Raw genomic sequence first — 21,362 nt, 5'->3', positions numbered from 1 at the left:
AGGCAGTTCCAGTCAGTTTAATTACAATTAAAGTTTAATGTGCTGCTTTTCAATGACATACATGCACACAAAACACAGTATGCTATCCAAGCTATTTTATTAATGAATATTGCATTGATCTTGAAAAGAAGTTTCTGTGCTCATGATTGTTTGTGAGTTGTGTGTGCAACCAAGCCAATTCAGAATATTTATATTCTGAATTGGCCCTTACCACTGTGGTAAAAAAAATGGTCAGTCACATCCTTAATTGTTTGGAAGAAAGTATGCAAAGGCAGTTAAACATGACTAAGGCTATCATTCTGCCTTTTGTTTTTCACCACAGAAAAGTCAAGCAAATTTTGGGCAAAATGGGGTTGACTAAATGATCATTTTTGATGGAATTTTAACTTTTGTGACTACTGTATTCTAAGTTATTTCACAAATAATGTATATGTTTTTCCAACTTGCAGAAATCAGTAAAGCAAACTCCGACTATAGTTTTTCCATGAAGCTTCAAACCCCCTCCATGCAAAAAGAGCCAGCATCAATATGGAGGGTGTCAACATTGTGAGCGCAGAAATGGATGTGATGGAGCCAATGGAGTGCCTCTTTGCTACTTATTTCAGTGTGGAATACCCCAAGCACATCACTCACACGATGAATTTTGTTGAGCACTACCTGTTTAAACTCTCCAGCAGCCCAAAAAAAAAACTGACTGTCCCAGTGCTCAAAATTTATAATCAATTATCATAATACTTTGATATGTCATGAATAGTGCTAATGTAAATTTGTAAATATGAGGCGATTGATGTTATTCTGAAATGCTGATCTGAATTTGAATCTGTAATTACAATTCTTTATGAGTGATATTAATGTAAATTTGTAGATTTGAAGTACTTGATGTTCTGAAATGCTGATCTGAATTTTAATCTATGTATTCAGATTCTTTATGAGTGATATTATGAATTTGTAGATTTGAAGTACTTCTATATCTGTATATTTCCATTGTGAGTTATATTAATATGGATTTGTAGTTTCAAGGGACTTGATGTTGTTCTAACACTGATGGGAATTTAGGTGAATCTGTATATATGCATTATTTATTAGTGATAGATTAATGTAATTTTGTACATTTTATGGACTTATTTTGTAATATGTAGATGTAGGTGAAACTATTTTCATTATTTATGAGATATTTTTTAAATGGTTGATGTTTTAATGTTGATTTGTACATTTAAAGCCTTGAATACTTGAAATTACAGTAGCATTCTTTCAGTAATAATAATTATTTTTGTTAATATAAATAAATGACTAGTTCTATGCACTTTGGGTGTGCTTTTTTTAGTATTCATGGGTGACTTTTTGATGTCCATTACATTTTTACATTTTAGTGTCTTGATGTTTGTCAAAAATATGAAATATTTAATCCGGAAAGAACAAAACAAATGATAATGAATGAACCCCTAAAAGGTTCCATATAGAACCTTTTTCCTGGTTACAAAGAACCCTAAAGGGTTCTTTTGATTGAACCCTTAAAAAGGGTTCTATATAGAACCTTTTAGGGGTTCCAAATACGTAGCGCCTGATAGAACCTTTTAAGGTTCTATATAGAACCTTTTCTTCTAAGAGTGTACATTATGGCCAAGCATGCGCCCTTAAAATAGCATCTGAACACGCCACTGAAAACGCTCCACTGACTTTAGACTAGGTTTTTCCTGGTCTGTGGCAGAATTGTTTTCTGGAACTGCAAAATAGCACCAGGGAACGTTTGCGCTGGAACACGCCTTCTCTTTTCGCTGAACCACCCCCGGGAGCGCAAGTTCATTCCCTAATTTACCGACGTGCGTCTGTGGAGGGAAAAGTTCGCTGTGCGTCGGGTCTAAAAAAGGAATGATACATGCGTCGTTGTACAAAGTCATTTGCGCTGGATGCAAGATAGGGCCCAAAGTGTGGCAATATGATAATCTCAGGTACTGTTTATGTGCTTTATTTCATTTTGAAAGCATGCAATGTGACTTTGAATATCATTTAGTGCTCCCAGCTTTGTAGCTGTAAAAGCAACAATGGATAATTCATCTCAGATCTTGAAATTAAACAAATGGAAACAAGAACGTTCAAACTGTGAACAAACAAGTGTATTCTTTGACAAAGATTGTTTTAGTAACTCAGTAGCCTCTGTATTTTTAATGTTTAAATGGTGTAATATTTGTGAATTTGATAATGTAGCCTACTTATCCATTTTCTTGCGAGTGCCATCAAGATTACTCTCTGGTACTGTGCACTTGCCGCGAGACTCCGCCCACATGCTGTTCTGATTGGCTGTGGGTTTTGATTGATTTTGACGCATCTCGCAGTCGCGTCGTGTCTAGTGTCTATCTTATCACATTGAGTCTGGTTTTGACACGTGTAAGTCAGTGCTATCTGCCTGGTGCAATTATTGTGTATTATAGCATGTGGCAGGGGCAGCAAAAGTACTTCACAGTAAAACAGTAACAACAATGGACCCTTTTCACAGACTGTGATGATGCATTTCCACTGTTATCAACATCGCAAATGTAGTAAAGTTTTTTTTTTTTTTTCCTTATTATTATTATTATTATGCTATACTTTGTGTATATTACCTTGGCATTAAAGTACAAAACACAATCCCTGGAAATGTGTAAAGGGTCCATACCAACATTTCTGCAGTATCGGTACCAACACAATGCTTTCAAATACGGTCATATTTGACAGATGACCTCCGAATATGGACACAGAACTTATTTCTTAAAAAAAAATGAGTGTGCTTAATAGCCTACAGGTTTTTGCTGTGACATCAAAATTGGTGTAGAGAATTTAGAAATTTCCCTTAGTATTGTATTTGCATAATTTCTAGTGAACCGGGTGCTAAAACTATGCAGTGTGACAAACAACTGTATCAGTGGGTGCAATTTATTGTAAGTGAATGCAGATGTGTTTGTTCTGACTTACCCAGTAAGCACAACTACAAAGTCCATGACATTCCAGCCATTACGTAGGTAAGAGCCCTTGTGGAAGGCAAAGCCCAGGGCCAAGATCTTAATGCCTGACTCGAAACAGAAAATGCCGATGAAGTAAGGTTCTGTATCCTCCTGTGAGAGAGAAGACAAAGGGATGGACAAAGAGAAACAAGAGTGTGTAAACAGGAATCAACTACTGGATTTCTTCAAAAAGAATGATTTCAGAGACCAATTAGTTATTAGTTATTCTGTTTTCTGTTGAGTCATGTAGATTCTGGTATTACAGTATACTGAAACAAAGAAACACTGATAAACACAACTGCAACTCACCAAGCGCTCTGACATAGGGGTCTTGTCCCCATCTGGAAGGTGTTGTTCCAGAGCTAGGACAATGCAGTTAGCGATGATGGTAGCCAGGATCATGTACTCAAATGGAGTGAGAATCACAGGTCAAGGAAAACTTTTAAAACAACATGAATGCTACAACAGTTAAATACCCCTTTCAGAATATGTGGGTTTGTACAAATTGCTTTTAGTTTATGAATGATATAGACAAAAGACAAAATATAAATATTTATAATATATGCATATTTATAATTTCATATTTAAAACTTTAACATTACGTTAAATAACAATATTTAAAATGAATATAAGATATAATAATTATATAAAAGGAAGCAACACACAATATAACTATAATATATACAAATTGGAAAAGGATCATTCTTGTAAATTTTGTTATAATTTTGTATTGTGGAATAAGCTATGTAAATATTTCTTGAGGTTTCTTGAGAGCAGCACTAAATAAAAAAAAAAAAAACGTTTTATGATCTTTTTTTCAAGTTTTAATCCCTTTATTTTTCGAAAATGCTAAACATCTTACAGACACTTCAACGGGTATGTAAACTTATGAGTCAAAGACTCTCTGAACATCAGTGAAGAATCAATACATCGGATTCTGAGAGGGCAGACATTCAAACAGTCACCCTAACTGGATTACTTAGCAAAATCACATTAAGCCCCTTGTGCTAAATACAGGTCAAGTCAAATACAGCAGTGATTTTGCTGAGTTCAACTGAGAATCAAGTTCCACCTCACTTTGAAACTACTTCAAATAGTAAATGTAGCATCATGCATGGGCCAAACAACATCTCACATCATCTCCTTGTGCGGCTGGCTGAGCCTGTGGCAAATAAGCTGGTATTCATGCTGAAGTAACACACGCAGTGGATGAGTATGAGTCAGGCAGATTCTGTATGCTTTAAATGACCTCATCACTCGCCGCTCGTATTTACTGCAGGCCAATTTGTGTATGTGTGCATGTGTGTTGAGAGTCAGTATGAGCTTAGAAGGTTATAGCCGCCTTCGTGATTCAAAGTGACATGCCTCTTTGGCTCACTAAACACAAGAACTTAAGAGTGGGTAGGATACGACTAGCAGGACTGTCACACACACAAGCTGTTTCAAAACCTAGTGAGCTGCCATTTAAAGCAATTTCAAGTCGACAAATTATTTATTCTCTATTGCGACATACATCTGTGTGAAACGGATTATCGAAAATGAAAATAAAAATAAAATACAGGCTTTCTATCCACTGGTTGTTCACTGGATCGAGGCTGATCTAATTGTGAGCTTGCCGTTGTTTGTGCTAAACATATGCACTGATGATTAATTTACAATAAGATCAATACCATGCATTTAGAGAATAAATAGAGTGGATTTTAATTCATAATAGACTCACTCCCAATGCAAAGGCTGCTCCACTCATTTTGGGCTAATTCTAAGGCAGAATAGAATGCATCCTTCATGACTACATAACATAATCCCAGAAGGGTTTACTATGAGCTCAGTGCAAAAATAATTCCAGAGAGAAATATCAATAAAAATGATAATTCAATACCAAAAACTACCTAATTAAAAACTGACTATTTTTATTTGTAAGTTGTGTATTTTTATGCTTATATGCTATCATGGCAAATTCCATAAAGGTGACTTGCTTTGTATCTTATACAGTAGGCTGACTTTTAGCAAAGCAACAAGCTAATGGCACATCACAGGGATATTTCACCACCAGTGTGGGGGAGTAACTAGTTACATGTAACAAAATAAATGTAACTGTAATCCGTTACAGTTCCTAAGAAAACAAACGTGTAACTAAATTAGTTGCTTATTAAAATGTTAACAGTTACAAAAGAGGTTACATCTGAATAATTTCTGTAAAAGCTAGGATATGTTAAATAATATTAATTTGTTTCTTTACCTGTTTTTTGATGTGCACTGCACGATGCCTCCTGGCATTTAAAGTCTGTTTAGTAAAGTAATGCTATTCTGATGTTTTTGGATTGGCTCTTTTGTTTTAATTTGTAGGGCACGTCTGCCGGTTATATCAATCCATATTGCTGCTGAAAGCTTTAGGCTACAACCTGTCTGAGAGTTGCCACCATGGCAAATGATAAAAATGCATTCCAGTGCTGGAAATGTAAAGACCGTTTCATCAAGAAATCTATATTTAACCTCAGAACAATCTCAAAGTAAAAAGAGGAGTTAAAGTCTGATTTTGTGATTCAAGTGATGAAGGTTCTGAAAGTCCAACAGTAATCAGTGTTAAGTACTACTGTAAGGTTAACCCTGCCTGGTTTAAATGTTTGAAAATTATTAAAAGTTGAAAACAGTCATTAGAAATTTAGAAAAGTAATCAGATGTAATCAAGTCAAGTCAAGTCAAGTCAAGTATATTTGTATAGTGCTTTTCACAATACAGATTGTATCAAAGCAGCTTCACAGTATTAAATTAAAATAATACAACAAGGTTTGTTTCTAGTGGAATTTATTGATTGATAAAATTAAATTAAATATTACCAAAATATCCCCAACTGAGCAAGCCAAAGGCAACAGTGGCAAGGAACCGAAAAAAACTCCATCAGGTGACCTAATGGAGAAAAAAAAAAAAAAACCTTGGGAGAACCCAGGCTCAGTCGGGGGCCAGTTCTCCTCTGGCGTTTATGAACTAGAGGCCGGATTGTAGTTTGAACTGTAAGATTAAAAATATTATATGAATGCCTGGCTGAAGAGATGCGTGTTTAATCTAGTTTTAAACTGGGAGAGCGAGTCTGAGCAACAAACAGTATCAGGAAGGCCATTCCAGAGTTTAGGAGCTAAATGTGAAAATGCTCTCCCTCCTTTGGTGGATCTGGATATCCTAGGTATGACCAAAAGCCTCGAATTTAGTGATCCTAAAGAGCGCGATGGATTATAGGGCGATAGAAGATCCGTTAAATAGACTGGAGTGAAGCCGTTTAAGGCTTTATAAGTCAGTAGCAATACCTTGTAATTAATAGGGAACTTTATAGGTAACCAATGTAGTGATGATAAAATCGGTGTTATATGTTAATATTTTCTTGATCTAGTAAGAACTCTAGCGGCTGCATTTTGGACTAACTGTAGCTTGTTTATTGAGGATGCAGGACAACCAGCTAATAAAGCATTACAGTAATCTAGTCTCGAGGTCATGAATGCATGAACTAACTTTTCTGCATCAGAAACTGATAGCATATTACTTAGCTTAGCAATGTTTCTAATGTGGAAAAAGGCTGTTTTTGTAACATATGAAATATGATTTTCAAAAGACAGGTTGCAATCTAGTACAACACCCAGGTCTTTTACTGTAGAGGATAAAGTAACAGGACATCCAACTATGTTAAAGTTGTATTGTGAGAGATTTTGTGGGAGGTTTTTTGAACCGATAAGTAGTACCTCTGTCTTGTCTGGAATTAATAACAGAAAATTACGCGTCATCCAATCTTTTATATGTTTAACACACTCTGTCAATTTGGATAATTTAGCGTTTTCATCCGGCCGTGATGAAATATATTTTTGAGTGTCATCAGCATAACAATGGAAACTAATTCCATGTTTCCTTATAATATTTCCAAGTGGCATCATATATATTGAGAATAATAGAGGGCCTAACACAGATCCCTGCGGCACTCCATAGTTTACTAACGTTATCTTAACCAGCTTAATGCTTGTCCTTGAACACCAGTATAATTTTGTAGTCGATCAAGAGTATTGTGTGATCTATGGTATCGAACGCAGCACTAAGATCAAGTAAAACTAGAGATACAGCCTTGGTCAGAAGCTAAAAGTAAATCATTTGTGATTTTAACGAGCGCCGTTTCAGTGCTATGGTGCGGCCTGAATCCAGACTGAAATAGATTCATAGATGTCATTTTCTTGCAAGAAAGAGCCCAGTTGAGCGGACACCACTTTTTATAATATTTTAGACATAAATGGAAGATTTGAAATGGGTCTATAATTTGCTAGGTTATTATGATCTAATGCATATGTTTGAATATGACGTCACGTTACTGCGTTGCTATGGCGCGAAATGCAGATGGAGGGCAGGAAGTGATTTGCTACATTTAGGAAGCACTATAACAAACTCAAATGTCTATGTTTTGCGTCGTTTATGGTTGCTCAAATCGATCAAACCGAGAAACCATGAGGAGTTTTTATCATGTACCAAAAGTTGTTGTTCATAAGACGGAAAAATGCAAGAAATTGCCCGAAAAACGCCAGAAAAATGGCTTGCAAACCTAAGTCTGCGGTCGGGAGGAGCCGAATCGGAAAATGCCCGTGTGTGCAGTGATCACTTCATCAAAGGTGAGTTAATACAACTTATGTGGCTATGTTTGTGTAACGTACCAGTTTCCGAACTTTGTAAAGTCAAAGTAATTGTTTCTTCTTTTCTTTGAGTTTTTAAGTTACCCCTGTAACTGAAGACAAACGTGTAACGTTAGCTAAGCTACCTACAAAGTGTTTTGAGGGTGCAACCTTCAGTGGTTTAGTGGTGTTTCGGCGGACCTTTGAGAGTGGTTAACCTAATAACGTAAAGTAAACAGCCGTAAAAGTAACGTCGAGAAGCGCCGCAGCGTTGAATGGTTGTTAGGGTTAACGTTACGGATTAATCCACAGGACAAAAAAGAATGACAGTCTCGATGACAGGCAAATCTTTCAATTCAGTTGAAAAATCACTCCTCTTCATAACGCAAGGATCACATCCAACATATGTTTAGATTTTTTGTCTATATCTTTCTCTTCTAATAGCGTCTAAAGTAGTACAGTACAGACTTTCCTCCATCTCATCCATTCCGCTCTTCACTTCCTGCCCTCCATTTGAATGTTGCGCGTCATCACAATCACGTGACTGCAAACCACCTATTGTGGTTTCTTAAATAGTTCTTGGAACATGAACTAAAGTTAAAGATGAGTTAATAATATTGAGGAGAGGCTCTTCCACTATAGGTAACACTTCTTTCAGTAGTTTAGTTGGTATAGGATCTAATAAACATGTTGTTATTTTAGATGAAGTGATAAGTTTATTTAACTCTTTTTGTTCTATAGTTGTAAAGCACTGTAATTGTTCTTGCGGGGTGATAATTGAGGCTGAATTATAAGGCGCGATTGAAGATTGAAAGTTTACAATTGTGGTTCTGACTGTGGTTCTGGTCCTTTTTATAACGTGACATACTGTCTTTCCATGCGATTCTAAAGACCTCTAAATTAGTTTGTTTCCATTTACGCTCTAAATTACGGGTTTCTCTCTTTAGAACATGCGTAGTATTGTTGTACCATGGTGCTTTAATTTTCTCTCTGACCTTTTTTAATTTAATGGGTGCAACAATATCCAATGTTCTAGAGAGAATGGTGCTCAGTGCTAGTTAGTTCCTCTAGTTCATCTGTTTGTTTGGGTTCCGGCAGCAGCTGAGACAGATCAGATAAGCAATTTGAGAAATTATCTATGGTGGATGGAAGGATTGTTCTGCCTGGTCGATAACGCGGCACCGCATGACATATTACAGCAGTACGTAATATGCAAGTTACCATGTAATGGTAAGTGACATCATCACTTTGTGGAATGATATCTATATCGATTGGATCGGTTCCATATGATATAATTAAATCGAGTGTATGATTTAGACGATGAGTGGGACCAGTGACGTTTTGCTTGACCCCAAAGGAATTTAATAATTCTGTAAACGCAGCCCCTAAAGCATCATTTGAATTATCTACGTGTATGTTAAAATCTCCAACAATTAATGCTTTATCGACGCTGACCAATAGATCTGAGAGAAAATCTGCAAACTCTTTTAGGAAATCAGCGTAAGAGCCTGGCGGTCTATATACGGTAGCCAAAGCTAGAGATAATAGGGATTTTTTTCTTACATCTGAGAGTGTAACATTTAGTACAAGTACTTCAAACGAATTAAACTTGTCACCTGTTTTCTGGGTAACATTAAGAATATCTCTATAGATTGTTGCAACACCGCCGCCACGACCAATCAGACGGGGCTCATGCTTATAACAGTATCCTGATGGAGTAGACTCATTTAGACCGAAATAATAATTTGGTTTAAGCCAGGTTTCAGTAAGACAAAGTACATCGATGCTATTATCTGTGACTATTTCATTTACAATAACTGCCTTATGTGTGAGTGATCTAATGTTTAGAAGACCTAGCTTTAGAAATTGTTTTTGTTCACTAATAGCGAGATTTTCTGTTTTAATAACAATTAGATTTTTTCTAGATACTGCAGTAGATTTATTATTTGATCTCACTAAACGAGGAATAGACACAGTTTCTATGCAATGTTCTACACTAATATTTATATCAATTAAGTTGGTGCAGCAGAGACTGTAATTTGGACTTTTGGTTACTAGTCAAACGGTATTTAACGTCTTGGAGATGTTATCAGACAGAAGATCTGCTCCGATTCTACTTGGGTGTAAGCCATCAGCGCGGAAGAGCCTAGGACGCTCCCAAAACAGATTCCAATTATTTACAAAGAGCAGTTTCTGCTCATTGCACCATGACATTAACCATTCATTTAGCGCGAATAATCTACTGAACTTTTCATGCCCTTGTCGGTACGTGGGAAGCGGTCCAGACACAATGATCGTTATTTCAGGCGATGTGCTGAGTACTGTCTCGATCAGGCTCCTGAAGTCTTTCTTCAGAACCTCCGTCTGGCGCAGCCTGATATCGTTCACTCCCGCGTGCAACACGACGGCTCCGACACGCTCGTTACCGTTCAAGATCTCGGGTACCCGCGCAGCGTTATCAAAAACACGAGCACCAGGAAAGCAGTGTCTGCACACCTTACTTTTACCTAACGTAGCGTGGACGTGCCGGACGATGGAAACGCCGATGATAACAGCATCGCGTTCCGTTTCGCGAAGAGGGGAGAAGCGGTTCTGGGTGGAGATCTCGAAAACCGGGAGGGGCGGAGAGATTCTTGCTCTGGTCCTGGCTCGCGTCTTCCGCTGCGGAACCACCCAGGCTTCGTGGTGGTGTGCCGGAGCCGGAGTGAACGAAACCATGGCTGTGGACCAATGCTGAGAAAAGCACGGAGTAGACGAGGTCGGGGTCAGCGGATTACTAATGTTAGTCACTGATTTGTGTGCATCGGTGCGTGATGTTTCAAGAGCTAAACGCCGGTCTCTAATCGACGCATCGGCTGATTCAAGAGCTAAACGGCGCTCTCTCAGTTCGGCTTGTTTCTCTAAAAGGTCGCGGATCTGCTTCTCTACAGCTTCCAGCTCAGACAGCACCGTGTGCAGCTCGAATGTGTCCTCACCTGCACCAAAAGGTAGACAACATACATCTGATATATTCGCCATTTTAACAGATGGACAGTAAGTTAGCAACGACGCTACCAGTGATGCTATCAATATTAATACTAATTTATGACTGATGTCTTGGATATAATCCGTCTTTTTAGTGGTACGGGTGTAATGTAGATGCACGATAGGCGAGAAAATGTTCGTTTGTAAGTGAGTGTAAAGAAGACGCGCTCAGCCGTGACCCACAGGTGAAACCGGTGTTGGGTCACAAATCGGCTTGAGACGCGTCTGCTAAACAGTCCGCGTTGTAACTATGAGGTTTAAGCAGCAGTGCTTCTCAGTGAGGAAAAGTATAAAATGTTCGTTGTAAGTGAGTTTAAAGAGAAAAAAAAAATCACGGATTATGAATCAAATCGATGGAGCTCCAAATACAAACAACGCGTTCAGACACGACGCATGCGCAGATAAACAGCTACATTACTTCAATTCAGTTCCATTACTTCAATATAGTAATTGAAATAGTTACACTATTTAATAAATTTTAAATACGGTAAATTGTAATCTTTAACCTAATACACTTCCAAAGTAACCTTCCCAACACTGTTCACCACTGGCCAAATGGACTTTCAATAAAACGTGGCTGCCAATGCAGTTGAAATCATTGCTACCTGACAAGAGAAAACAAAGAAAAAAGACTGTTGTCTTCAAATAGGTAGGAAAGCTTCAACACCCATAATGTACTGAGTGTGTTGCCGTCCAAGGCCACTCCAACCAGTCTGCTATGGATACGCTTACCAGAGTCAAAAACTGCCTTGCTTAACATTTATACTTATATATAACTTTAGTTATAGTGGAATAGACTTGTATCCGGGTGCAAGAATTCAATTAGCGTTTAGAAAGTTACTTTTTTTTTATTTCCAGTGAAGGATTCAGCACATTGTAGGCAGTGCCTAAAGAATCGTAAATATGGAGAGTACAACGAGATGGAAAAAGCTCTTTGTTTATAGTGAACATTTCCAACTGGATTACCAAAAACACAGTGTTTTGGGCCAAACTGAGGAGAAAAACTGAAAGAAACTGCCATTCCGTCAGTTCCGATGCAAAATGCTGTCGCTTACTGGTATGAAAGCTGTTGCCATAAGTGTTCCATTTTTACCATAATGCTGTTTAAAGAGTAAACAAAGTATGAATTTTCAGTGATAAACCTAGCCTTATACTAGCTTTTTGTTAATAACCCTCAATAGATTCGACTGTCCATAGGCGGGGATGTAAAAATGCGGAAGTATCTACAGTTAGCCCATATGAATTTCTTTGAAAGTTAATTAATTTTAATTGTACCTTCAATTGAATTCTACATCCTGTAGAATTGCTACCTCAATTCAAATTCAGGAATTTAAAAGACATTCTCAATTCATCTTTGAATTACACACAACACTTATTAAAGCCCATATCACAGTAGCTTGGTGACCTCCGGAGACAAAAATCACCATCAGAATGAACAGGTTGTGGTGTGTAAAACAGCATAAGGCGTTACTGGAAAAAAGAGGGAATGATTCATTTCAGTGTGGCATAAGCTGAAATATCTGTCGAAGCAGAGAGAGAAGGAGAGATCTGGCAGGCTTTCACAGGATCTGTACAGTAAAGACTCCAGCTCCTGTAATACCCGGCAGCCCGTCCAGCATTACAACACATTAACAAACTCTGTGTCTTTTAATAAGCCTGCCTGGCCTCTGCTCAGAGTGTGTGTGCATGTTCTTCCACATGCATGCATAATAATATCAGTGTTGTTGTGTGTTCTAGTGTCTACTTTAAATACTACTGTTTGTGTGTGGGAGTGTGTGCGTTCACACACCCATCGGGATGGTGTGATGAAAGGGAAAGTGACGCACTCTTCCTCTCTAGTAGGGTGGATGAATGGACATCCTGTTCCTGCTCTAGAGGCCAGTGTTTGTGATATGGCCGCAGAGTGTGATGTGACCGCAGCGTGCGTTTTGATGCTTTGAAGACCCTTCTTGCTCACTCTCCTTCATTGTGAAAAAGGTGCCAATTTAAAGATAGGATGAATATGAGACAATGCTATGATGTGCCCCGCCAGAAAACTGTTATGAATTATGAACCCACCTTCCTCCCTCTGCACAAAACTATATATAGCAATGCCATTGAGATAAAAGAAAGTGGTAGACAAAGGAAGGGAGAAACTGTCCTTTCTCTGTCTGTGTGAGTGTGTTTAAAGTGACCTCAGCGGCGCTGGCCTTGTGAATGCTATCTGGACGCTCTGAGAGGTCATTCCTGTTAAGAATGAGGTTACACAGCTGGTACAGGAGGTCATGACTAAAAATCACATAATGCAGGAGTCTTAACATGGTAGGTCATTCTGCTGCCTCTTAAGATACCTACTTTCCACCAAATTCTAAGACATCAGTGTATGTATCAGTTGTGGAAAATGCTATTCCAAAATAAACTGCGTAGAGCTCAGTGGAGAAAAAAAGATACTTCCATGACCGCTTAAAAGTTTAGGTTCAGATTTAGTTGTTGTTGAAGAAAATTCATTTTATTTAGCAAGGAAGCATTAAAATGTATTACTGTATGAAACAAAAGTAACAGTAAATACATTCATAATGTTACAAAAGTCAAATATATCAAATGTCAAATAAATGTTGATCTTTTAAACTTCTTCTATTTATCAAAGAATCCTAAAAAAAAATCATATAGCATAGTTTCCACTAAAATATCAAACAGCACAACTGTTTTCAATATTGAGAATAATAAGAAATGTTTCTTGAGCAGCAAATCAGCATATTAGAATAATTTCTGAAGGATCAGGTGACACTGAAGACTGGAGTAATGATGCTGAAAATGTATGTGTGAGTGTGTCAAGTGCCCTTCAAAAGTCTTGCACTCATCTTTCCCCTCTGAATCTGTTCTTCTCACACTCTCCCATCACCCTATGAATTTCGTCAATCTCTCATTCACCATCCCTCAATCTTGCGTGCATTGTCCCCTCAGTCGGCTGCTCCCTCTCTCTACCTCTACCACTGAACCTGTGAATTCATCATCTCCCTCCATCAGCCAATCTTCATTCAGCCGAGCGCAGTCTGCACAGTCAGCACGGCCGTCTGACACACAGTTCCACAGAGAGATGGATGGAGAGAGATGGAGAGACAAGTTGAGACAAGAAGACTGAGTGAAGGAAAAGAATATAATCTGCAATGGGACCAAAAGACAGACATATGCAGATGAAGGTGGAGGACAGACACAGGGAGGCATTAAAGAAGAGAGACATATTTTAAGATATGAACCGTTTTAAAAGTGTTGCTAGAGTGAAGTTTCAAAAGAGACTTCTCTTTGGTGACATATACCAGAATTCTCCAATCATTTAGTCCTCGTAAACCTCACCAATTTCTCATGTTTGACCTTAAGCTCACATTCAGAACAGCGTCCATCCAATCAAGCTGACTGATAGAACCACGTTTTTAAAAGTGCCATACGAAACATCTAATTATGCTACAGAATACAATGACCACAATTACAATCTAACTAAACAGTGGAAAGATGTTTTAATCTGCATACTAGCTGATGTAAACAAGTCAGATTAGTAGTCATATGGCAACTTCATTTAAAGTTTTCAACAAGACAGGTTTTATACATGGGAGCAAGTAAGCTACATTATCCACACATTCTCTCACAAAGCTAATTGAGATAAAATTGTCACGATCAGCTGTCACCTTTGCACTTCATTTCCCAGAATCCTTTCTGCTTCCCACCTGCACACACTCCACTATTACCCACACCTGCCATCGATTACTCTCATCAGCCACACACCATAAAAGCCTGCACCACACTCTTAATAATGGTCTGGTCTATGATTAGGACTGTCATACTTACACCTCTATGACTCTCTTCACATCGCCATCGCCATCTCCATCTCCATCTCCATCTCCATCTCCTTGGATTCCCTCTCAAGTCTCCTTCGTATTTGCCTTTTAGACCCGTAAGAGACAGATACACAATCTTATGAATATAGCAACATACTGGCACGTGTGTGTGTGTGTGTGTGTGTGTGTGTGTGTGTGTGTGTGTGTGTGTGTGTGTGTGTGTGTGTGTGTGTGTGTGTGTGTGTGTGTGTGTGTGTGCGCGTGTGCGTAATTCAACTGGCCTTGGACTGTTCATCATCTTCATCTCTGTTGATGTTTGCAGAAATACTCACCTTGTGCAATAAACTTGTTATTAAACGATTTGATTGTGTACTCACCATCTCTCTGTGAGTTTGTTCCCAAACAGAAGACCAGACCGTAACAGACAGCACCAACGCTGATTCATCACAACCATGAGCATTCTACTCCGCCCTATCGACATGCTGTATTCCCTCTCCCAAAATTGCCGTCCAATGGAGGTATTATATGCAGAGAAATTCTTAGAACTGTCCTCCACAGTGTATCTTAATGATGAATTGCTAATGACACTTTTTCATGGAGGCTTAGATGAGCCATTGTACTCTAAGATGCCTTAGGATTCTTAATACTGCACATTGGAGCAATATATTCTCTATGCTCTCCTGCTAAGTCGATCCACCTCCAAAACACCACTTATCCTTCATGTAATTCCCAAGCCTGTTCCTGAGAATGTAATTTCCAAGTCTGTTCCTTAAAGTATTATCCCCGAGTCGTTTCCAAGGAGTGAATGTTCGGAGTCCATTCCTGATATAATCTCCAAGTCTGTTCCAAGGAGTAATTTTCCCAAGTCTTATCCTGAGAATGTAATCCAAAAATCTGTTCCAGAGAATGAAATCCCAAAGTCAGTTCCAGAGATTGAAATCCCTGAATCTATAGAGTTGTACTGTCACGATCAGCTGTCTGTCACCTTTGCACTTCATTTCCCAGAATCCTTTCTGGTTCCCACCTGTACACACTCCACCATCACCCACGCCTGCCATCAATTACCCTCATTAGCTCCACACCATAAATACCTGCACCTCACTCTTCATGATGGTCTGGACCACGACTAGGACTACCCGATGTACTGGATGATTACCTTACCTGTGATACTTACCTCTATGACTCTCTCCACATCTCCATCTCCTTGGATTCCCTCTCCAGTTTCCCTCGTGTTTGCCTACTAGACCCGTAAGAGAAAGATCCACATCCTTAATCCTTTGAATACATCAACAAACTGGCATATGTGTGTGTGTTGTGCAACTCACAAGGCCTTGGACTGTTCATGGTCTTCTCTGTTGATTTTTGCTGAAATACTCACCTTGTGCACAAAACTTGTTAATAACTGATTTGATTGTGTACTTGCTATCTCTCTGCGAGTCTGTTCCCTGACAGAAACACAGGAGAAAAATACTAATTAAGAATACTAATTGATGTCCCATACATTATTGATTGGAACACACCACAAAGCCATACATCACTGCCACTATTTTTTTTATCTACATTTTATCTTGTCGATTTAGCAGTAAAAAAAAAAAAAGTATAAAAAAGACAATAAATTACAGTTTCCCAAGATCTGTTTCAAAACAAACCACAAGGACACGCAAACCAGGATTACATGATTTTAAACAGCAAAAGTTATTCAATGTATACAGACATACATCCAAGTATAACGGATTATCAAAAAAGCTAAAACGTAGGCCAAAGGTCAAAATGTTGGTTCTATGCATCAGCTGTTGTTTGCATTTCGAGATCTGGGCATTACACTTGAATAAAAGAAAGGCAGGTAAACGTGAGCTTGCAGGGGTGGGGTTTAAGCAGACTAAATGAATGTAGAAGTTCAGCATAAGTCTACAGAGAAAAGTCACCAGACGACGTGTTATGACATATTGATTAAAAATTAAAAGATAAAAAAAAAAAGAAACATGCACAGATAAATCGTTTACAATAAAATCAATAACATGCATTTCAAATAATAAATAGGGTGAAATTTCCTTTTGTGCATTTGTCATTTTGTAATAGTTTCAGCAACTAAAAATTGCAGAATTGTAGATGTTCCCTTGCAATTAAAATATACAGTAAGTCAAATTTGGCTCATCAAGCATTCCCCAACACTACTTGCTTTTATTGAAGAGTTGCAAACTACAAAATCCACCAACCACAAGCAGCGGTATCAAAATGGCTGACTAGACACATCAGAACTTAGCACACACAGAAGCCGAATGAGTTGAAGCAATCAGACAGACAGTTATACTGCACGCTAATCCACTAATAGAGTACATGAGCGACTCAGTGGGCATGTCAGTCAGTTAGTGAGTGTATATGTGAGAGAATCACTAGTGTGGTAATTAGCAGTAATAGATGGCGTAGCACTCTTCAGAGCGACCAGAGAAGCCCAGCCAGTGAAATGTAAATATGTATTGATTTCCTCATCTGGCTGTAAGGTCCCAGGCTGTTTGCTTTTCTAATTCTATCTCTTGCAATCTGGAGCTGCAGCCTGAATAATTTATTAACTAGAAACAGCAGCGTTTTTCCTTCTCTTTATGCAGCTATGAAAGATAGTCATGTAGTTACAAGCGCTAACACTCGTCCCCTCACTTTAATCGCTCATTTACCCCTTATATACCCCTAGTGCTCAGAAATCAGTCTGTTAGGACAGGATTAGCAATCACACCATTTATGTGTGTGTGTGTGTGTGTGTTTAAGCAGTATAAACATATGACTGAAAAGTCCAGTAGGCTATTATCTTTATAGGAATTACTATGCAACACTTTTCCCTTAATGCCTTTATCAGCCTTCTTATAATAATCACTCAAACATGTTAATTTATGTATTGGGAGGTTATTCAAAGTAAATATTTCCCCTTTGACCTCAACGGCTAGTACAGCAAATACATGAAAAACAGCTTGTTATTGTCCGACTGTGTTGGGAGACTAAATAAATAAATAAATAAAACAAAATATATTGTAAATATACATTTAATATGTTATTTAAAGGATGCATTAAATTCAAGAAGTTACATTTCTAAACGAGTAAAGACTTTGTATTTCAAATCAATGTTTTCTTTTAGTTTCTATTCAAAATATTCAGAAAAATATCAGTTCCCCAAAACATAAGCAGCACAACAGTCTTTAACTTTAACTTGTTTTTGATAATAATAAGAAATGTTTCTTGAGCAGCAAATCAGCAAATTATAATGATTTCTGAAGGATCATGACTGAAGACTGGAGTAATGAAGCTGAAAATTCAGCTTTGACATCGCAGAAAAAAAAAATCTTTTTTAAGGGGTTATATAATGCCATTTTTGTACAAGCTAATATGATTCTTTAGGGTCTAAATTAAAAGTTTGTAATATACTTTAATAAAAATTCTCATTAGTATTGTAAGAAAACACTAATTTTACCTGGTCAAAAACAGCTCTGTTTTCAGCACGCCGTTTCAGTGCATGTGTCTTTAAATGATAATGAGCTTTGCTCACCCCATTTCTAGTTGTTTATACTACTACATTTTACCCAACATCTCAGATTAACCTGACATCGCTAGCTTTTGTTATTAGTACTACTAGCACAAAACGCTAGTAATTCGCTAGCCTGCTAACGCGCCACCCGTGCGCTCAGCTATTTTATTTATTTATTTTTCTCTCGCGCGTCCGCGCCTTTGAGTTCATAAAAAGCTCAGGTGAGTAAGAATCAGTCAACAAACACGGTGAGTAATGTCTTGTCCTGTTATTGTCACTTGCACTTCATGTCACATGTTTAGCATAGGCTTCTCTGTCGACAATATAGGATTTATATGTGATAAATGTAAGGAGACAGTTAGGTTGACAGAGAAGATTTCAGATTTAGAAACACGCATCCAAACTTTAATTGAGGATAGTAAGAGTGCTAGTGCTTTAGATGTTTTGGATGCGCATAGAATAGTGAACACTTTTCATGGCGTGGTTCCGGCTGAAGTAGAGCCCGTGCAGCCGGGCAAATGGGTGACAGTGAGGGATCGCTCTAGTCGCGGATCTAAAAACCACTCTTCTGTTCCGATTACCATAACAAATCGATTTGCCCCGCTCAGTGAAACACCCACTGAGAATGATTGTGCCCTAGTTATTGGCGATTCTATTACACGGAACGTGAAAATAGAGACACCAACCACCATAGTCACATGTTTGCCGGGAGCCAGAGCGCCTGACATCAAAGCAAATTTAAAAGTGCTGGCTAATGCTAATCGTAAATTCTCTAAGATCATTATTCATGTCGGCACTAATGATGTTCGACTCCGCCAGTCGGAGATCACCAAAATTAATATTAAAGAGGTGTGTGAACTTGCAAGTACGATGTCAAGGACTGTAATTTGCTCTGGCCCCCTTCCTGTTCGCAGGAGTGATGAGATGGTTAGTAGATTGTGTTCGCTTAACGGTTGGCTGTCTCGGTGGTGTCCGCTTAATAATATAGAATTCATAGACAATTGGAAAAGTTTTTGGGGCAAACCTGACCTGTTGAAAAGAGATGGTATTCATCCCTCCTGGGATGGTGCTGCTCTTCTCTCTAGTAACATGGCTCATAGTCTTAGAGCTCAAACATGACAATCTGGGGCTCAGGTCAGGAAGCAGACAGACTGGCTAAACCGACTGTCTGCTAGCGGCCTCACGTCACCAAGGTCAGATAAATCCCATCACATAGAGCCTCTTTCACCTAGCTATCATCATATAGAGACTGTGTCTGTTCCCCGAATTTGGAAATCCAAAAAACGTTTAAACCCAACTAAGGTTAAAAATTTAATTGATGTTCAACAAATAAAAAACAGCTATATTACAGATGAGCAAATGCTAAAGCTTGGGTTGCTGAATATTCGATCGCTTACTTCAAAAGCACTCGTTGTTAACGATATGATTTCAGATAATAACCTAGATGTGCTGTGTTTGACAGAAACCTGGCTAAAACCAAACGATTACATTACTTTAAATGAATCAACCCCGCAAGATTACTGTTATAAACATGAGCCTCGTCTGAAACGCAAAGGGGGTGGTGTTGCTGTAATTTATAGTAATAGTTTCAAAACCACTAAGAAATCAAGTTTTAAATATAATTCTTTTGAAGCATTGGTGCTTAATGTAAAAATATATAGTGTAAACGATAAATCACGTTTGAGATTTGTGCTGGCTACTGTATACAGGCCACCAGGGCACCATACAGACTTTATCAAAGAATTTGCGGACTTTCTATCAGAATTAATATTGACTGCAGATAAAGTACTAATTGTTGGTGATTTTAATATACACATCGATAATGAAAAAGATGCATTGGGATTGGCATTTAAAGACATTGTAAATTCAATTGGAGTTAGACAACACATGTCAGGACCTACTCATCGTCGTAATCATACTCTAGATCTAATATTATCACACGGAATAGATGTGGATGCCGTTGAAATTCTGCAGCAGAGCGATGACATCTCAGATCATTACCTAGTCTCGTGTAATTTGCATTTAGCCAAGGCTGCAAAGCCGACTCCGTGTTACAAATATGTGAGACCTATCACTTCTGCTACTAAAGATTGCTTTATTAATAATCTTCCTAATCAGTTTCATCATCTCAGCATCTCAGATAGCTTAGAAGAACTCGATATTACAACAGAAACTTTTAACTCTCTCTTTTCCAGCACTTTAGACACAGTTGCTCCGTTGCGCTTAAAGAAGATTAAAGAAAATAGTCCAACGCCGTGGTACAACGAGCACACTCGGGCCCTTAAGAGAGCAGCCAGAAAAATGGAGCGCAACTGGAAGAAAACAAAACTAGAGGTATTTTGTATTTCATGGAAAGAGAGCTCAATTACTTACAGAGAGGCTTTAAAAGTTGCTAGATCTGCTTATTTTTCAACTCTATTAGAAGAAAATAAACAAAATCCTAGGTATTTATTTGAAACGGTGGCTAAACTAACGAAAAATAAAGCTTCAAGCACCGAAGTTTCCAAGCAACACAGCAGTAATGACTTTATGAACTTCTTCACTTATAAGATTGATAATATCAGGGACAAAATTATAACTATGCAACCGTCTATTACAGTATCGCATCAGGCAGTGCATTGTAGTCTGCCTGAGGAAAAATTTGATTCATTCGTTGTTATAGGAGAGGAAGAATTTACTAAACTCATTAAATCATCTAAATCTACAACATGTATGTTAGACCCTATACCGACTAAGCTACTGAAAGAGATGCTTCCAGAGGTCATAGATCCTCTTCTTAATATCATTAATTCGTCTTTGTCTCCAGGATACGTACCAAAAAACTTTAAGCTGGCTATGATTAAACCGCTTGTTAAAAAAACGCAACTTGATCCTTCAGAATTAGTCAATTACAGGCCGATCTCAAATCTACCTTTTCTGTCAAAGATATTAGAAAAGGCAGTATCCTCACAACTGTGTTCCTTTCTTGAAAGAAATGATATCTGCAAGGATTTCCAGTCAGGATTTAGACCGTACCATAGTACCGAAACAGCTCTCGTTAGAGTCACAAATGATTTGCTCTTATCATCCGATCGTGGTTGTATCTCGCTATTAGTGTTACTCGATCTTAGTGCTGCATTTGACACCATCGACCACAACGTTCTTTTAAATAGATTAGAACATTATGTTGGCATTACGGGAAATGCACTAGCATGGTTTAAATCATACTTATCTGACCGTTATCAATTTGTAGCAGTAAATGATGAGATGTCTCATCGATCACAAGTTCAGTATGGCGTACCACAAGGCTCAGTACTAGGACCGCTGCTGTTCACTCTGTACATGCTACCCTTAGGAGATATCATTAGGAAACATGGCATTAGCTTTCACTGTTATGCCGATGATACTCAGCTCT

The 21,362-nt window shown here is 38.2% G+C and overlaps 1 protein-coding gene across 1 annotated transcript in view; it reads right to left on the bottom strand.

Annotated features, from left to right (window-relative positions):
- cacna1aa (calcium channel, voltage-dependent, P/Q type, alpha 1A subunit, a) overlaps positions 1-21,362 on the bottom strand; it is a gene marked incomplete at both ends in the record, with an annotated part of 123,584 nt that overhangs the window by 89,903 nt on the left and 12,319 nt on the right. Inside the window, 2 exons of the mRNA XM_081388655.1 lie at positions 2,950-3,089; positions 3,288-3,393. Coding sequence (XP_081244781.1) covers positions 2,950-3,089; positions 3,288-3,393 — 246 coding nt within the window. The remainder of the gene's footprint in view (positions 1-2,949; positions 3,090-3,287; positions 3,394-21,362) is intronic.

Source organism: Scardinius erythrophthalmus (genome assembly GCF_964197995.2).
Source record: "Scardinius erythrophthalmus genome assembly, chromosome: 1".
Taxonomy (NCBI): domain Eukaryota; kingdom Metazoa; phylum Chordata; class Actinopteri; order Cypriniformes; family Leuciscidae; genus Scardinius; species Scardinius erythrophthalmus.
Note: the sequence above shows the minus strand (reverse complement) of the source record. Positions and strands in the feature narration are given on the sequence as shown.